We start from the raw sequence: 19,196 nt of genomic DNA, 5'->3' as shown, positions 1-19,196 counted from the left end.
CCAAGAGGAAGGCTTGGCACTCAAAGGCACAGGTTCTTCGGGGGTGAGGGATCTCCTCAGGCTGCAGAAAGTAAAAGGTTGAGCTTGAAAAGAGCTGCTTCCAGCCTCTGTTTAGTCTTGAGGCACTTTAGTGCTTTCCCCACGCTTAAGTCATGTTGCATTTAGCTTTTGTGTGGAGCTGTTATAACAAGAGCAGGCATCTGCCTTCCAAGAAGATGTGCTGACTTGTGGGTCAGTCTGTCGAAGGTCAGAATAGACTCAAACAAGCAGTGAGTCAAATGTTTTAAGGCCATGGCAGAGGAATGTGGCTGTTAGTTTTTAAATTCTTCTGGGTAATTTTGAGAGCTTTGAGTGGAATACATTGTTCAAATGAGGACATTCTTCCTTGTTTTTGTGTGTGTGCTCTGTCTTGAATTTCTGAGAGGTAAATATTTGTTCAGAAGTGGAAAGAGTAATTGAAAGGCAGCCTTCAAATAAGGCAAGGTGCTCAGGAAGAGTGTTTTGTAGTGTCACGTGGCTGTGGCTGCTGGTAAAGCTCTTTCTTTGACTCTGCTTGTATTTGTGGTAAGAAAAAGGCTCTGCACTTAGCCACTGATGTCTGGGAGGGATGCTGAGAGCTTGTGTGTGGACGTGCTTTTCAGTTTTTCAGCTGGTCTGGTTTTGTTTGCAAGTGGCAGTTTGAGCCCGTTGTCTTCCTCGCTTTGACTTGGACATTGCCAGGGGAGCAAGTCTGTGTCAGTGATGCTGGGGAGAGTTTTGTTGACCTAATTAACACAGCAAAATTAGACTGGTTCTGCTTGAAACGAGGTTCTTGCTGTGAGCTCTTCTGCTCTGACCCCTCGGGCAGAGCACAGGTTCCTGCTGCCCTGTCCAGGAGCTTGGCCAAGCCCCTGAGCTGGTCCCACTTTGCAGTGCAGCCCTTTGCCATCCTTCGTGACCTGAATCTGTGGGGACCTTTTCTTGTCCCTTCTGCCCTCTGGTTTTACCAGTGTGACTGTTTGATGTGCTCTCACCCTGGCAGTGTCACAGTGGTAGGAGTGTGGAGCCTGGTTGCCCTGCAGCGAGGCTGGGAGCCATCAGTGGGGAGACCTTTGAGGTGCCCTATGGCAAAGGAGTGGGACTCAAACCCACTGTGGGTGGCTTGGCCTGGCTGTGTGTGACCCACAGCAGGGTCATCAGGAGCTGGCACCACATCACTCAGTGGGGGACTGGGAGGGAGCTCCTTGCACCTCTGGGATCTCCCACTGCTGGAGGAGAAATGGCATCTACACACCCTTGGGCTGTACATTTCCCTGTTTCTGTGGGAAGTATGGAGGCTGTATCCATGTGATTTATGAAAGGTGTCCTTTCCTTCCACGCTGCTGGGCTCCAGAAGCTCCCACTTGGCACGTGGGGTGTGCAGAGCTTGGGATCCCATCTGCTGAGCCTGCTGTGGATGGGGTTTGGGCAGTGACCCTGCTGCTTTCCCAGGGGAGAGTTTTGGTGCTCCAGCTGCACCAGGTGTGAGCAGTGCTGTGGGAGCTGGAGCAGGCTGGAGAGACAGCCCCATCCTGCCCAAAAAGTCTGTGAAAGTCCAGGTGTTGCCTTTCCTGAGTGACTAGACAGCCATAATTTTTAGTAAAACATAACCAAAGCCTGCCTTCTGTGGCCCAGGGATTACAGGGAGTTAAAGCAGATCCCTGGCTACATTTTGGCTTTCATCTCTCAGACAGTAAGATAAAAAAATGTAAGTTTTGAATACTAAGTGTTTTTCCCCAGTCTGGTAAAGCAGGTCCTTTTACTGCAGCATTTATTTCAATATCCACTCTGTGATTAACTCTTCAGGCTAGAGGTAAATTAATTCATAGAAGCTAAGAAATGAAGCTGATCTACTGCAAGATTAACTGATTAGTTTAAATTTTATTACATGTTTAAAGTGTTTGTGCTGAAGATGCTTAATGGAATTTAATTGTGTTATGAAACCAATAGAAAGAGAAATCTGTATCCTGTCCCTGGGTGTTTTACTCTGAACAAAATGCCATAAACAGGTAAATATTCACCTTTAGCCACAAGAAGAAAAGGTTACAGAAGTGAATATTCTGTGATTTATTGGAAAGTTTCACATGAAGTAAGGGCTAAAAACAACAAAAATTAAGCTCCTTGTAGTCTCTAATCTGAATTAGCAGTGTCAGTGATAGAAAGAAGTGAGCAGGTTTGGTCCCTTGTGTCACCACATCCTCCTGCTGCACAGCTTTGGGTCATCCATCCACCCATCCATCCATGCATCCATCTGGAAGGACACCTCAGTAGTGCCTGTCTGTGCTGTTTTAGGAATATTTTTTTGCAGCCCTGCTTGAGCACAGTGAGACTTTCTCTTTTCCCAGCAGGTATCTCCTGAGCTCTCCTGTTTCCTTGTCATATGTTCTGAATCTCTAGCTGGGCAAGGGTGCTTTTTGAAAGGAGTTCTTCAGACTTCCTCAGTAGCTGGAAGAAGCAATTTCTGGGTACAGGTGCCAGGTTATGTCATTGTAGAAATTATGAAAAGAAAAAAAAGTTGCTCAATGGTATTGACTGAGCAGATGCAGCCAAGATATCAAAACTTGTGAATAAATGAAAAGACACTGTCTTGGCAGTGAGAAAAATAAGATCAGAGCAGGATAGAACTGAGAAAAAGATGAACAGCAAAGGTAGCATGGAGTGCAGAATGAATGTTCCTAAGTGTGTTTGAATGCTGAGCAGTGCCCAGCCCTTCACAAAAAGAAGCCTTTGAACAACTTCTTTTGTTGTTTCTTTTCTAAAGGAAACCTGTGATTTTTTTTTTTTTTTTTTTTTTGCTTTATAGGCCTGGTATAGGCTCAGGAAGCGAGACTCTTTTCCTAAGCACATATTTGTGGAGCTGATTGTGCAATGAAATGACACAGGGTCTTTTGTTTTTTTTTTATGTAAGGATAGTTATGTGTACCAGGGGCCAAGCCTGTCCAAGTCAGTTCCAGTCATCATCTATGTAGTGAGGTCCTGGGGGTAGTCATCCAATTCCTGCTCAAGATTATGTCCCAGATGTGCAGGCAAAGGGGATTTTCAGCTCATCCTGAGCCCGTGTGGAGGGATTACTCTATTCTAACCCTGCTGGGGTACATGGGTGAGAATTACCCCAACAAATGCAATCGTGCTTTATCTATTGGAACTTCCAAGGCAATATAGGTGCAGCAGTAGGAAGGCTCAGGGATGATGGATGATAGAGAAGTTGTACCTGTGAACATGTATTTGGGATTAAGCCTCCCACTTGTTTGGAAGGCATGGAGCAGAGACAGAATTTCTGTCTTTGTTGCAGTCATGCTGTAGTTTCAGGAAAATCCATCCTGGGATTTCTACACCTGCTGCCTTCTGTTGATCCTCCTCCGTTGCATCCCACATCAAGGTTGGTTGTAAATTTTGATGTGCATGATATGAAGACCTCATTCATTTGAAGGTGAGCTTGATACATTTATTTAGAAGGAAGTTGTGTCATGCAGTTTCTGTAAAAGGAAGGAAAATTAAAGTGAGTGTCTCAGGGAACTTCACAGATGCTCAGGTTCCTGGCTGATCTCAATGAAAATTGTAAACACAAATAAAAATAAGCACAGGGTCTGCTGCTCTCTACATGTGAGAGGTAGCTGGTGCTTTTAACATATGAATTACCTGAATTTTTCAAATATGTCTTGATTTTGAAGCTGAAGTGGTTACATTGCAGCCTGCTTTCCAACTTTCATACCAAACCTGCTGGCTCAGTGATGGAGAAGCTCTTCATGGTGTCCTTGAGCAGAGCTGAATGAAGAGATTTGGGAGCAGGTCCTTCCCTGTCCTAGGCAGTCCTGGGAAAATGCCTGGACCTCTGGCTCTAGACAGTGAACACAGTCCCTCCTTAGGGTGTCCCAACCAGCCTTACCTGTGACACTTCATTACTGGCAGGCAGTCTGAGAAGTGCCCTCCCAATTAAGAAAGTCATAATCATTCAGGTTGTAATGATTCCCTGGAAAAAGTCCTGATTAGCCTGGTTTCACAATTAAGTTGTTAGGAATGATGTGCCAAGGACCACATGCGTGGTGTCCTTGTGTACTGCCACAGTTTGAGATATGGCTGATACACAGAGAACAAATCTGAAATCAGCTCTCTGGAGGAAGTAGATATTGAACCTGTCAGCTTTGCAGCCATAGTAATTGTCATAAAAAATATCTCAAGAAAAGAGGAAAAAAGAATTTCTAGGAGCTGCACTATTTCTGTTCCAGAAGTGCTTCTGCACCTCAGCTTTCCCTGTGCACTTAGGAGTTCACAGCAAGGAAAGAGAGTTCTCTGGCAAGTTCCCTTTTGATGATAAAGGGTTTATAAATGGGTCAGTCAGTCCATCTTTCTTCCCCCTGTTCAGTCCAAAAGCTGCAGCAGTAGTAGGTGCAAGCCCAGGGTGAGGTACAGCCCCTTTCAGCAATAAATTAGGGCTGTGTTCCTCCCTGGAGCCAAAGCTCCTTGCTGTGCATCTCCTTGGGGTGCTGAGGTCCCTGGTCCATTGCAGGGCTGACTCCTCTGGACTGGAGGCCCTTCCTTAAACCTATAGGAAGTCTTTTAAATTGGCTTGGCCTAATAGGAAGCTGAGGAGAAACTTGTGGATGTGGCACCAGAGCACTGTGTTGTGCCTGATGCATATGTTCACTTTTTTATTTCACTGTTTAAACTGAGGGATGGTGTGTCTGAAGTTGCAGAAGGTAGCTCAGGAGTGAAGTTGCCAGTTGTTCCCTTGTTTTCGCTCTCATCTCTACGTTCTTTGTCTGTCTCCTGTTCCTGACAATGTTTTTTGACTCCCTGATGCTGTCACACCTTCCTCTGTCTGGGCTGTTTCACCTCAGGTGCAGCATTTAAGTGGAAGTACTGTTGTTGAGCCCATGTGCTGCCTGGGAGCAGCTGGGGTGTAATAAAGCTTGATTGCCACCCTTGCACTCAAAAGCCACATTATGCTGATGTAGTTTTATCTCCACTATTTGTGCTGTTCAGAGCAGCTTGTTAAAAACTGATTTTACCTGCCTTGCAAGCACAAAATCCATTTGTTTCTCTGGTCACAGGTTCCCCTGGGCAGGTGCCTGGGAGCTGTCTCCCTGTTTGGGCAGATGTGCAGTCCCAGCTGTGGCCCTGGATGTGCAGCTGAGGCTTACAGCCAGTACTTTTATTTGGCCTCCAATTTAACCAAATTGTCAAAGCTGTTTATAAGCTTTAATACATCCCTTGCCTAGGGGAAATGCTCCTTTTCCAGTTTTTCAGAGCAGGAATAATGTAAGTTAACTCTTGGCCAAGGCTACCTGTAAACTCTGTCACAGTAGGGAACTAACCCCAGCCTCTGCAGTCCAGCATTAATGAATGAACCTTATATATACAGAGCACTTTTGGCTGAAAGATATTTCTAGTTTAGAGACATAAAAGGTCTATGGAAATAATTGCCCAGACAATGTGTGTAAAACTTGAAATTTGTGTGGAGTCTGCAGAGCACAGCTGGATATATATATGTATATATATGTATATCTATCTTTAGACACACACCCCATAGATGAAGCTCTGGACATAAATTAAGCAAAGCAGCCAGTCTCAGTAGTAATAGCTGATAATTTTGATATAGTTTCAAAAAAATGAGTGGGTTTTGATTTGGAGGCAGATCTGGTAGAGAAGCCAGCTCTCACAAAATCATTCATGGCTGCTGGAGTTCAAATATTAGGAGCCGAATCCAGACCCATGTGAGTAACTTGCCTGGATATTAATGGGGTTGCAGTTTGGTTCTGCTGCATGTTTAGGCAGGGCATTTCCTCTTGTTATTTCTAAAGGAAACAGACTTTGTTCTCACGGAAATCCTTTGCTTGCTTTTTGCCTTCCCTGGTAAAAACAAGATGAGTGTTGAGACATTCAGCTGGGAAATAAGAAAGAGAAAATCCCCTCATCTCTTGATAGGCTTTTGTGTATCCTGTTTCTGAGAAGTGCTGTATGATAGTGCCCCTTTCCTGAAGGCTGAAGTGGTGTAAGGCTCCTTCTGCACTGCTTCCCGAGCCAGCACAGGCCATAACAGCAGCATGGGCTTGTCCAGGGGCTGGTGCATGTGGGGATGGCAGTGAGTTCCTTTTGGTCTGAGGCCACATCCCAGACAGCAGAGGTAAGCAGCCCACCTGGACTGGCAGGGATGCATCCTGGGTGGATGGGGTGCACAGAGGAGGCTCTGGCTGGTCTATAGCCAGAGATGGTTTGCATGGAGTCTGACTTGGCTACCCAAAGCCCTTATGTGGCTCAAGTGTTCAGAAATGGTTCAGCTAGAAAGAAAATGGTTCACAGCCAGGTTTCAAAATCCTAGGGCATTGCTATCTTGACTTAATCAAAGCCACAAACTAATCTCCTCCTGCATCAAGAGTCTTGGGCCAAAACAGGCTCCTGGGTTAATTGACTTCTCTTTTTATTGTTGCCTGTTGGGGTGGCTGCTTGGCAGCAGTCAGCCACTGTACAGCTGGGTTGGAGTGGAACACATCAGTTGCTTAGAAAGACCTGGAGCAAGCTCTGAGTGTCCTGCCCTGGTGTGAAATGCGACTGTGGTGGCAGGGACAGGGAGGGACCATCTTTATCCCTTTGCTGCCATTGAGATCCAGGGAGGTAATGCTGTTAACTTATTTGTTTTGTTTAACAGCTGCTTATTTTTTTTTTTGAGTTGGCAATAACTTTCCGGAAATGTGTGCTCAGATGGTGAGCACAGATGCCCAGTTGGAAGGACATGTGTGAGGCAGCCAGAGCTATGAAAGAGCTGGAATAAGACACGTCTGCAGTTGCTGTTGGAAATAAGAAAGGAAGTAGCTGATGTCACGGGCTGTAATGTCCTGATGGATTTTGTTTTCTACTTCCTGTCCTCCTTGCTGACCTCAAAGGTGTTTTTTTCCAGCAGATGTCACATTTGTCATCCATTTCTGTCTTCTTTTTCTGTGCTTAGTTTTGGAGGTGCAAAGCAGTACCTCATATTCAGATGCAGCCATGATCCACAAGTGTCCCCAGCATTTTGTGTAAGTGCAAATGAGAGCTGCTGATTTGAATAGTTGGACCTGTCTTTCCCAAGAGCTTTGCTGTCATCAAAACCTGCTCGAGCTTCTGGGAGCCCCCTCTCTTACATGACTGCTTGGGCATCCTCCTCACAAGCTCTGCCGGATCGGTCCAAGGCAATAAGGTTTTGTTGGAAGTAACAAAGTCCAGGGTTTTGAGGACTGTTGGGCTGCTATGGGCTTTGAATTTGGTGGCAGTGCTTATAAATAATATAAAGCCTTTTGGGGAAAAAAAAAAAAAATCTGTGTGCAGGACCTACCTGCAGCAAAGCCAGAAATTCAGGAGCATTCAGAAGCATGGTTGTTTCTACCTTGTCCTCGTTTTGCCTTGAGGTCTTGTGGGGAGAAGCTGTGAGAAGAGTTCCACTTATAGCCTAGTGCAGGATAGTCATTTTCACGTCTCAGAGCATGAACAGGGATCTTCTGCATATGGCTAGAGCTAAGACTTGAACCTTCCCTCTCATAACCCCACAGGGATGCGTCCCTGTCTGGAAGGGAATTGCCTCCAGTTTGTGCAAGCTGTGAAATCACTCCTTGTTACTCACTTGCATTCCCCTCTCGTGCCTTTGCAGGTTTTATTGCCGGCTGCCAGCTTACTGCAACTGATGGATGTTAGAAAGAACTGCTGTGACTTCCTTCAGTCCCAGCTGCATCCCACGAACTGCCTTGGCATCCGCGCTTTTGCCGACGTGCACGCCTGCAGCGAGCTGCTGCAGCAGGCCAACGCCTACGCAGGTGAGGGGAGGCTCTGCCCGGGCAGCTGACCCTGCTCCTGCAGCACCCTGAGCCTGAGCACCTCCTGCTTGGTGTCTCCAGACTTCTGGTTTAGGGCAGGAAGGGAATGCTTTGTTTAGCTCTGGGCTCGCGACTTTCTGTGATGATGCAAGTTGTGAAACGTGGTTTGGTCGCAGGGGAGCACCTTAGGAGGTATAAAAGGAGTTTAGGAGGTAAAAAAGGCTGATCCTCTGGATCTCAGCCCACAGAACAGTTCCTGAATGTGATCCTAGAGGCTCTTGGTGTGCTGTTGAACAGCTCGGCGTTGGTGCTGTGTCCTCTCCACGGACCCTGCCCTGGGAGAGCAGCAGGCACTGCTGGGCATTTCCAGTGTGGGAATGAATGGCTCTGGGCCAAGTCAAATCCTGGGGGTGGGAGCTGGAACACAGCTAAAATTGCCATGCAGTCTGAGGCTCTGATCTGTGCAGCAAAGGCCCCTTGCCCCAAGGGAGGATAGGCTCATGTTTCTTTGGGAGTGGATGTGTTTGGTTGCAGTAAGTAGGTGCAGGCAATGGCTTTCAGCATTTCTCCTCTGCATCATAAATGTAAAGCTTTTTCAGCCAGCCCCAAGCTTTGAATTCCCCAGCATTTTCCAGTCTCCTCCAGCAGAGTTGCCCTTGACCTCTGCTTGGGAGAAGCTAATAGTTTTCTCCCAGTTTGTTTTTCTGTTTTCTGATAATCTGTATAGGGACACATACACCTGCTGTTTCCCAGAGCACCTGCTCTATCCTGCAACATTTTCTTTTTTAACAATTTTGTCCTTAATTGGACAAAGTAGGCTCAGTGGAATCAAAATTTATCCATTGAGTCCTCCCCTATTCTCTTGCAAATAAAACTAAAACCTTTTCAGCTGCTCTGGCTGTATTATCCCCTGGAGGAAAAGGTACCCTGGAAGGAATGGTTAATTTTATAAAAGCTTGCTTGTAATATCTCATTATCCTTGTTTCCAGGCCCTGTTTAATCTTTAACCCAACAAGCAGTGCATTCACTGTATATTTATTTGGTTGTTTGGCAATTAGAAGGTCTGCTTTGTTGTTTTATTGGCCTTCATAGGTCCCAGTTAGTACAGCAGCCCATGTAATGTTAATGGAACTCCATTAATAAAAATGCCATTAAAATTCTTTTCACTATGTTGTTTATGTAACAGCCTTAAACCAAGACAGAAGTCCCCAAGCTCAAGAGTCCATGCATGTATGAGCTCAGTTACTTGAGAAATGCTGAGTCCTGGCCAATGGATAACTTTAGTAGGCGAAGGAGCTTTCTTGATGCAGGCACCAGTTCCTTTATTAAAATCAGTAAATATTCTCCTTCACTTCCAACTAATAACGAGAGATCAAATACCTTTCTTCTGCCAGATGCAAGTCCAGAATGAATGAATATGAGATTTTGCCCAGAAGTCAGAGTGCATCCAGCTTATTGTGTGGCGAGTGTTTCCTGCCCCTTAAATATTTAAGGCCTAAAGAGGTCATTAGATCATACATATATTTCCAGCATAACAAAATATTAAACTTTATCCACATTCTGCTATTTTTAATCAGAGCCTTTGGCTTAGATGTGAGGTTTTGGTCCTCAGCAGAGCAAGGAGGGTCTGTGACTGGGGAGTCCAAGTCCAGAGTCCAACTCTGCAGCAACAGCTTTGATGAGGGGCTGTTCAGGGGCTCAAAAAAACTCCTCTCTGTAAGTTAGGCCAGCTCATGTCCCTGTGGTGCTGCTTTTTGTCAGGCAAAGCACTTTGCAGATGTGAAAACTCAAGGCAGATCTTGCTGCAGAGAGAGCTTTTTGGATAGAGGGGTCTGAGCTTCTCAAAGCTACAGAATTAGAACTTGAAAGAAGCTGCTTCAGATAAAGTGCCTGAGATTCATGTTTCTGTAATTCAGCCAAAGATAAGTGGGACTTAGCAAGTGACAGGTGAGATTAAATTGGCAGTATATGTAAGAAATTCTTGCAAAACTAAAATTGCTGCAGCTGGCTAATGACATATTTGACCTAGAAATTATTTTCTAGGAAGTGATTATTTTGTGTGCCTGTTGGCTAGATATAAAGCTTGACAGATTTGATGATGCTCAATCATAATTCTTCCAGTTTGAGGTTATATTCATGCTTTTTGTTTTCAAGTGGCTCCCACAGTTACAGTATGGAGGGATCTGGAGGCAAAAAAAGGGAGAAATAGAGATTTGTACAATTGCAGGCTGAAGTGGAAAGGGGTAAACTGCTGGGAAGGTGGATGCTGGGGTGGCCAGGTTATTTACTACTTTGGACATTGGCTGTTGTCTCAATTTCCACTTTTAACTGTATTTGCCACTGGAATATTCTCAGTGGCTTTTCAGAAAGTTTATTGGCATTTATGAAAGTATTTAATGGGGCTGGTGCTGCTTGAAATAACGTGTTTCTTTATCCTGCTCTGAGGCTGGTTTCTGCCTGTGTTCCACTCACAGCTGCTGTGGGTCTGTCTTGGCTGCTCAGAGCTGTTCTCTGAGTGCTGTGGTCCTTCCACTGACTGAAAACATGGATTTCATTATAATTTTCTGTTCCCCCTTTTCATTTGTTGAACAGAGCAGCACTTCCCTGAGGTGATGCTAGGAGAAGAATTTCTTAGCCTTAGTCTGGACCAGGTTTGCAGTTTAATATCAAGTGACAAGCTCACAGTCTCCTCTGAAGAAAAGGTACAGTAAATTGTATAGCAAGAGTGAATGTAAGAATGCTGGCATGTTTCTAGATCTTACACCAGGAACTGTTATCATGATATGCTCCTTTGGGGCCATTCTCCAACAGACATCATGTGGAAAGGAAAATTAAAATAATGTGAATCCTAAAGGAACATAAAAATGACCTTCACTTGGTTGTTCTTTGCAGGAAGTTATGACTCTCAGATCCATATCATGCTAAAAGCCCTGGGGCTCACAACCAACTACTTTCTCTCTCTGGAAAACTAGAAAACTCCCATCTGCTGTTGTGTAAAGCATTTAATACCTGCTGTAAAACCTCAAAAAAAAAGGGAATTTCATTAGGCGAGGGAGGAATATTGGCTTCTGTTGCATGTTGACTAGACAAACAAAAGGAAGCCCAGAACCAAAAGGAAGGAAGGAAATATTTTTCTATTATCTTCAGTGTTTTTAGTAAAAAAGGGGAGAAAGGCACTGGTTGGTACTGTTTTTGTGGTTGAAACATTTGGTGCACCTTGTGTAGTCTGGAGTCCTGGGGAGAAGGGTGAGCAGTGTTTATGGTGCTCAGTCACCTCCAGCTCCATTCTCTGGTCTGAGTTTCTTGCATGACCTGCTGCAGGTTCCTGGGGACAGACACGTGCTTCCAGTCCTTCAGCTCATCTCCAAATTGGCACTGTGGGGAGGTTGTAAAGTCACAGAATCAGTAACGCTGGAAAAGACATTTAAGATCATTGAGACCAACCACTAACACAGCACTGCCATCTCCACCACTAATCCATGATCCTAAATGTAAATGGTCACTTGTGAGAGGCTACAGAAGAACTTGAGGTCTGTGTGGTTTGTAACTTCAGGGCTCTTATTGAATGCCCACATTTGGGTGGGCTGAGGCTGCACCTGGGTGGTGCTGCACATCCTCACGTGTGCCCTTGTCCTCTCAGGCCCTCTGGGCTGCAGACACTCAAGTGCTTGGGCCCAGAGGGACTGTAAAACTCCCCAGAAATCCTGCTCCATGTGAGGTGTGGACACAGGGGTGCTCCCTGCTGATCCTGAGCCAGCAAACTCAAGGCTCCGGGCGTGTTTCCGCAGGCGAGGGGCTGCGAGGTGCCCCTGGGGCAGGGCCAGCAGGGGAAACAGCAAATGGCACAAACTCACAGCAGAACCCCTCTGCCTGAGCCAAGCAGCCTGCAAAGGGAAGTGCAAGTTTAGTAACCAATTTTTTCCAGTCTTGTGCAGCATTGTTCAAAAGCTTTTATTGGCCTTGCGCCCAGGGGAATCAAAATGCTCCTTCCCTCATCTGAGCTTTACACAATCAAACCCAGTATTTCTTTAGCTGACTGTAAAAGAACTTGTAAAAGAAAAGATTGTTGAGAATACAAGGCAGTGGAAGGAAATGTAAGCACAAGCTGCATGTTCAAAACAACAGATTTGAATAACAGGAGAGAGGCAGAAAATGGGAATGGAACATAAATGTGAAATGTGCTGGAGTTCAAAGAAGTGCTGGAAATTGAGGACAGACTCATAGGCTGCTGCTTCATGTTAACTTCATGACAGACAAGCCCTTTTCCTCACTTCTATTCTTCCTATCTGCTAATGTTTGAAATACATGTTATAAAACAAATTATATAAAAGTATATATGTGTGTATACCAGTCTATACATACACACATATATCTGTATGTATGCATGTGCAAAATATTTCAGCAATCTGGCAGCTTAATTGTCAGCCAGATTTCACAAGGAGTTTTCTCGTTCCCCTTCTCATACGTGTTCTGTACCTGTAAACCAGAGCATTGCCATCCCTGGATTACTGGGAAGTGTTAGATCCCTGCCAGGATCAGGGAGGGAGAATTGCCCTTGGAATGCCTCAAGAATTTGTTTGTTTCCCCCTTCCTCTGCCACTCTGCAACTAATACCAATTGGCCTAATAAAATATATACTTATATTCACCAATTTTGGCTTATTTATACCCCTAGGCCATCAGGATGACAAAAATTCTCTGCTAGCACAGACATCTATTTTAATTGTCTAGTGGTGACAGCATTTTCTCATCACTCGAAGATTCTTCTTCTTTCTCTTTTATCCCCCTTGTTGTACCAGCCTCTGCAGTTGCACAGGCCTTTTCAGAAAAGGGCAGTGGTTTGTTGTACCTGCATTCTCTTTTTGCTATAGCTGAGTACAGTACAATACATTTTTACTAATGTTTTCTGTACCTGACCTAATTGGCTCTTTTTACTGTTTGCAAAGTAAAAAATCATATAAAAATAGTAATTATTTGTTATTTATTAAAGATGTATCAAGTGGGGGGACTTGAGAATAGTCTCCTGCCAACTCAGAACAGTGGCTAAAGAAATTTTTCAGAGGGTTGGGATTTTTGGACTGGGGATTCTACTCAGAGTCTGGTAATTGATTCATTGTCTCATGCTGCTGACATGCAGCAGAAGCTGATGCAAGGTTTGGCCCTCACTCTTGGGAGCCTCTAACAAATGGGTTTTGGCTGAAGAGGCTGGGAAAACATCTGGGCTTACTCTTTCCTTAGGCAGTATGCAGAGAGGGGATATTCCAGGCTTTTACCCTTCTTCTCCATAGAGTGGGAAATTTATTTCTCCCAAGCTTGGGACTGATCCTGCAGCCAGGCAGGTGCCAGCTGCTACCTCAGCCCATGCCTCAGCTCTAAATCAAGCTGTGTGGGCAACTGCTTTGTCCATCCCACCCTGGCAGCAGGTCCTGCATGGCTGGAGGGTCCCGGGGTGCGGCAGCAGCTGCTCGGGGTCTGCAGTGTGTGGAGGGAGGGCACAGCAGGACTGGAAACAGATGTGGCCTTTAAATAGAGATACTGCTGTCTTGGATTAAACCCTTTTCCCCTTCTCTGAAATTAGGAATCAGAGCCAACGGAAGGTGCCAGAATCTGTTTGTTTTTTTTTTTTTTTTTTTAATAGTTATTTTTAGAGTAGGCACAGCAGGGAAGCATCAGTGCTTGTCTGACTCAGGAGTGGACGCCAGCACCGAGGAAGCAGCTTATTCCTAATGCACATTCCTAGGGTATTTGCCTTACCTTCCTTTAGATTGTTCACTGTCCTCCTGACCTGTAGCTGAGTATGTCCCAGCCCTTTAACCTGTTCTGCAGCTCAGCCTTTGTGCTGAAGAGGTTAATGAAAAGCCTGTTTGTTGGCTAAACGTTTGCTTTATCCTCCTTCCACACTCATTTACAATTAAAAAAATCTCACAACAACCCAGTTTCTACTTTAAAGGCCTCATAGCCAAAGTTAAAATGTTTGTTTGCTTATTTATTTTAATTTAAAAATACATAAAAGCTCTGCAGTGGTTATTCTCCTCAGCATTTGCTGTGGTTTGATTACACTGCTCCCTGTTGGGTTGCTTAAATCCTCATTGCAGTGTCCTGAATTCCAAACAGTTCAGCAGGAACTTTGTTGGCACAGGAAATGAGGCTGGTGCTTTACTGCATTTTAAAAGTATATAGTTTAGCCTAAGAGGAAGAAACCCCTTTCTGCTTTCCTTCTTCTTTGTGGCAGGATGTGTCTGCCAAGGCCTCCTGCAAATACATTTACCAGCAGCAATTGGGGACTGAAAGATGGTGCCCTCATTTTTGGTTGATTTTGTCAAATTAGTGACCTTGGACCAAACAAAATGGTTTCTTGGGGAGTGATGGGCAGGATGGAAAGAAAGAAATAATTATCTTTGCAAATTGGCCTGACCATTTGGTGACCCTGGAAGGAAGCTGAAACCAAGGATGCTTGCCTGGCATGCTGGAGGGAAGGGCCAGGGATGTTTTTGGGGGAAGCACGGGACAGATTGGGTCTCTGCTCAGCCCCCCTGAGTAACTGGGCAGTGAGAGAGCTTGGGGAGTGTTGCCTGTAGGTGTGGGTTGTGCGTCAGAATTTAATTCTAGCTCTGTGGGGAAACTCGGCCGCAGTGATCCAGATCCTGCTGTGCAGCATCTGAGACTGCATCAGCCCCTCTTCCTGCCTTGCTGGGTGTTTCAGGAAGCCTTTCTCGCTCCCGGTGACATTTTTAGGCCTTTCTTTTGTGCGTGAGGCTCACAGTTACATAAGCATATGCATATTCATACACAGGGCGCTTCTCCCGGCCTGCGCGTCCCAGGGCTCTGCCCATGGCGTGTTTGTGAGCACTTGGTCACGGACTCCAGCTCTGGATGCTTATCTCAACCAGCTGGAGCTGGAAGGAAAAGTAGATTTTGGTTCAGACCAGAAGCCCAGCGTGCCCTTGCTCCCCAGCTGGAGTATCTGAGTATTTTTAGCAATGCAGGCAGTGCAGAGGCTCCATGGCTGCAGGCAGGGCTTGCCCTGTGTGTGTGGGAAACTTGTCCTCAAGACTTTTTTTTTGGTTTCTGGGGGCTGGTGGAACTGGTGTGGTGATTAAATATGAGTGTAGTGACTTTGTGTGGCCAGGCTCCTGGAGGAGGGAGATCTCTGTTATCAAGAGTAATTGTTGTGGCTGATTTCATGAATAATGTCCAGTGCAAATGTCAGCAGGCTCATTAATTTTCCTGGCTGCCTTCCAGTGCTAATGTCCAAGAGGTATATGATTGTTCTGGACATGCACTTAGCTCTGGGAGTGATACAGCACATCTAGATGTGAAGCTGCTTGTTAGCATGCATGTACTGCTTGTGCTCTGTGCAGTCACAGCTTTTTGATATCTGATTGAGATCTTACACCCTCTTCCTTCAATGCTCTAAAATCTCTATGCTGCTGATTTTGGGTGGGTGACTCTGCAAGGAAGTTGTCACTTCCCCATTTAATTGTGCTTTATCTGTGTAGGTCTTTGAAGCAGTTATCTCTTGGATAAATTATGAGAAGGAATCTCGCTTAGAGCACATGGCTAAGCTGATGGAACATGTTCGCCTGCCCCTTTTGCCCAGAGATTACCTGGTACAGGTTAGTCTGCAAAGTCATTAACACTTGCACTTAAGCTGCTGGTTGCTCCTTAATCAGTGGCTTGGCTGTTTGTGTCTAAAATGGGTAATTTGGTCTGTTGCTGAGTCTGTAAACAGAAGAATAAAAGCAAAAACTGAGTGGATTCTGAAATCAATGTGCATTTCAGAAACCTTCTTGAAAATGGGACCCATGCTCTGCCAGGCAATGCTGAGAGCAGAGCTGCTGTCCCTCTAGGGGAAACATTGATAAGAGAATATCTTGTGATTTTTCACCCTGAAAATACTGAAGTGGTGGTGTTACAAGCTCGTGCAGCTTTTTTCTGTCATGCACAGGCAAAACATCATAATGGAAACACATAATCTGTGATAATTGTGCTTTAAGATGTGGGCTGTGCATATATATGGGTCTGTGTGGCTGGCAGGGAGGCACTCTTTGACTCAGTCTGACTTGGAGATTGTTCATCATAAATTAATTCCTGGGATCTGGGCCTAGATAATGAGCTGAGAATTCCCAAAGAAGGGGTTGGCATTTGGGCTTTTTTATCATATGTCTAAAAAAATCAATTGGCATAAAATCTGTATTCACAAGATGAATCTGTCATGGTTTTGGTTTTCTTTCATCTGTATCTTCTAATAGAATAAAAGATTCTGCCTCTCCTTAAAAATTCTGACTCAGATAAAAGAAATCACTTACTTTGTATCCAGACTCCTGGTGAATTCTCCTCTGCTGCCTCAAGTGTTTGGCAGAGGGTGATAAAAATACTTCTTGTGAGTGATCTTGGAAAAAAGGGAGAAGCTCCGTGTGCTTCTTTGGGAGGAGCTGGAAGTCTGTGTTTGTCTCCTGCACTTATTTTTTAAAAAATGTTGGTACATTTGAAGGGAAGTTCCAGGTTACATGTTCTTTCCACAAAGCTCCTTGTGACCTGTGCCAGTGTAAATGATCTTTGTTGTGTGTGCATGTTCTCAGACAGTCGAAGAAGAAGCTTTAATCAAAAATAACAACACCTGTAAAGATTTCCTTATTGAAGCCATGAAATATCATTTGCTTCCTCTGGATCAAAGGCAACTAATAAAGAATCCCAGGACAAAGCCAAGGACTCCTGTTAGCTTGCCAAAGGTAAGCTGAGCTGGTCACTTTGTGTCACCTCACCCCTGTTCCTGGTTGCATTTTCAGTCTTTTAACAGGAGCTTGAGAACTTACTGTGTTACTTCTGACTAACTCAGTGGTTGTGCTTGGAAGTGTTTTACTCCCTCTTCTGGCATTGCCTATGCCCAGCAAGGAAACATAATTAAGTTGATTTTACATTGAATAAACTTAGATAAACCCCTAGGGGAAGGAGTATCTCTGCTCTTGAAAGGTTTTGTCAGCCACAAGTGGGTTGGTGGCTGCCGGAGTGCTGGGAGGGCTGGCTGAGCTTGCTGCTGCCTGGTGTCGTGGAGCCCTGCTGAGGGAAGGTCACAGTAGTGTCTCTTCCTTTCCTGTATCCATAATCAGAAGCCAGGAAAGCAGGAAACAACAGCACCCAGCCCCGTGGGCAGGAAGTCTGAAGTGAATTTCAATGGACTCAAAGCAGCAACTGAATAAATAATTCTTGTTACTCCCCACGTTTATCCTGCAGGCGTGGGATGATCCAACCACCACTTTATTAGTGAAGAAAAAAACCACCACAGGAGTTTTTCTCTGTGCCCCAGAGATAAACACAGTTTGGCACCATGTCTCTCAGCAGACTGCCACTGAAGGTGCTCGTAAGCATTTGGAGATTCCAAGACATCAAAACCACAGTGTGTTATTTTTCCAAGCACAAACAATAATGAGGCTGTTTTGTGGGATGGTGTATGAGATTTGTGCTGTTTCTGATATTTGGATACTGGACTCTCCATTGAGAAATTGTGGTTTTGCAGCATGTGGCAGCATGTGGCAGTGTACTTTCTGCCTGCTGTTGCTGAGATGAAGTTGGTAGAACACAGCTTTGGGGGTATCATGAAGGGCTGACATGGCCCTTGTTCAAGGACTAAAGTAGTTAAGGATAAAAGGAACAGCAAATCAGTGAGTTCAGAGGTTCTCAACATCTTTTATAGCATGACCTATGAGTACAAACCAAATCCTTCTACAGGTCTCTCCTCTCTTCTTTTGAACTGTGAAGAAAGGGAAGGAGCTGATGATCTTTCAGCAATCCTGTTACTGAGAAACTTTCATCTGGCCTGTTGGTCCTGCTGATGAGGGATTATTGTCTGCTGTGAAATCCCTTAATTCTGTAATTGCGTGAAGCCCTGCAGCTTGCCATGGGAGACTGTTACACAACTACTAGTCAGACTGTTAATATAGACTCAATTTGATTTCTAATATTATGGTCTCATCTTTGCAGATCAAACAGGCTAGTATTTCCATGCTCTTAAAATTCTTTAAATTGCTGTCTAGCTCTCTACTTTTAAAGCAGCCTTGCTTGGAGTTGAGTTTGTTACCCAAGTGATGATCTTATCCCCTCAGCTACTCCCAGCTGCCTTGCAGAGCCTAAAACCAGTTTCCCAACCACTCTTTATCTATATTTGCAGCCCCATTATCTTGTTTCTAGCTCCTTGGCCTTGTAAAAATCAGATTGTCTTGGGTGATGTTTGTCCCACTGATTTGCTGTGATAAGGGGAGCAAATCCTCCCTCTTGATGGCTGTGGAGGCTTGATGAAATGTGTGCTGAACAAAGTGCAGGTCCAGCTGCTTGCCAGTGCAGGTGTTTTGGGGGCTGGCTGCCTGTGCAGGCATTTGCAGTGCCCAGCTGGGGCTCAGAGCCATGGGCACCCTTGAGTACAGAGCTGCAGGCTCCTGGCACCCTGGTCCATGGGGAATCTTCTGGCAGCAGATAGGGCAGATTTGGGAAGGACTGCATGCTGCCCAGGTCTTTTGGTCTTCTCATTTTCCCACCAGTGTGTCTCACTTTCCACCACTGTTGCAGGGTAGTGCAGTCTGGGGCTGGATGAACCCCTAGCCTGACCCAGCAGAGTGGTCCTTCCACTCCTGAAGTTACCCTTGACCACCTTGACATAGCTGTTCCCTACCTCTAAGGAATTCAGAGTTTAATTCCTGCATTTCCTTCAGTACCTGTAGCAGCCAAAAACCTTAATGAAGGTGACAAATCACATCCTTCAGCAGCCCAGACCCCCCGGGTCGTAACAGTTCTGGTGATTTCCCCGAGTGTCACCCTCCCCACAGGTGGCACTTCAGCTGTCACGTTTTATTTGCTGAGTGGCATTGATTATTTTTAGCACCACCATGGAGAGATAATGAGTAAACAGTGGCCTGCCAGTGGAAATTATGCTGGAATCTTCTTCACTTAAAAATACTTTTGCAGTGAGTCTTGGGTATGCCGTGGTGCCAAAAGGTTTTGTATTTCAAGGAGAAATTGGGCAAGTTGCCCACCTTGGACACAGTGAGGAAGGGTAAATGGGGTGGTCATATTTAGCATGCATTAAATTGGAGAGAATTTTTTCCACCTTGAAATATAATTGCTTGAAATAAGTGTCCCTGCAGAGGCTTCTAGCTGGCCTTCAGCACATGTTTTGGCAGCTGCTCTTGATCAGGTTGTGGTGATGGTTTCTCTGCAGAGAGCAGCTGCCCAGGGTTGTGTCTGAGGTTTTCTAGCTCTTCTCTTCCCTCTGCAGGTGATGATTGTGGTGGGTGGGCAAGCACCCAAAGCCATTCGCAGTGTGGAGTGCTATGATTTTGAGGAGGAGCGGTGGGATCAGGTTGCTGAGCTTCCCTCACGGAGATGCAGAGCAGGTAAAGGG

The 19,196-nt window shown here is 45.2% G+C and overlaps 1 protein-coding gene across 6 annotated transcripts in view; it reads left to right on the top strand.

The window, feature by feature from the left end:
* KLHL3 (kelch like family member 3) overlaps positions 1-19,196 on the top strand; it is a 54,621-nt gene that overhangs the window by 22,593 nt on the left and 12,832 nt on the right. For 4 of the 6 annotated variants that reach the window (XM_085591299.1, XM_021552283.4, XM_085591300.1 and 1 more), the window contains 5 exons: positions 7,640-7,802; positions 10,395-10,504; positions 15,301-15,417; positions 16,384-16,533; positions 19,071-19,188. In XM_085591299.1, coding sequence (XP_085447425.1) covers positions 7,640-7,802; positions 10,395-10,504; positions 15,301-15,417; positions 16,384-16,533; positions 19,071-19,188 — 658 coding nt within the window. Of the gene's footprint in view, positions 1-10; positions 6,143-7,639; positions 7,803-10,394; positions 10,505-15,300; positions 15,418-16,383; positions 16,534-19,070; positions 19,189-19,196 lie in introns of those variants that run through there. The other 2 variants (XM_085591303.1, XM_085591302.1) reach the window with 2 other exon arrangements.

The sequence above is a fragment of the Lonchura striata genome, chromosome 13 (assembly GCF_050655825.1).
Source record: "Lonchura striata isolate lonStrDom1 chromosome 13, ASM5065582v1, whole genome shotgun sequence".
Lineage (NCBI taxonomy): Eukaryota > Metazoa > Chordata > Aves > Passeriformes > Estrildidae > Lonchura > Lonchura striata.
This window is presented reverse-complemented; position numbering and strand designations above follow the sequence as displayed.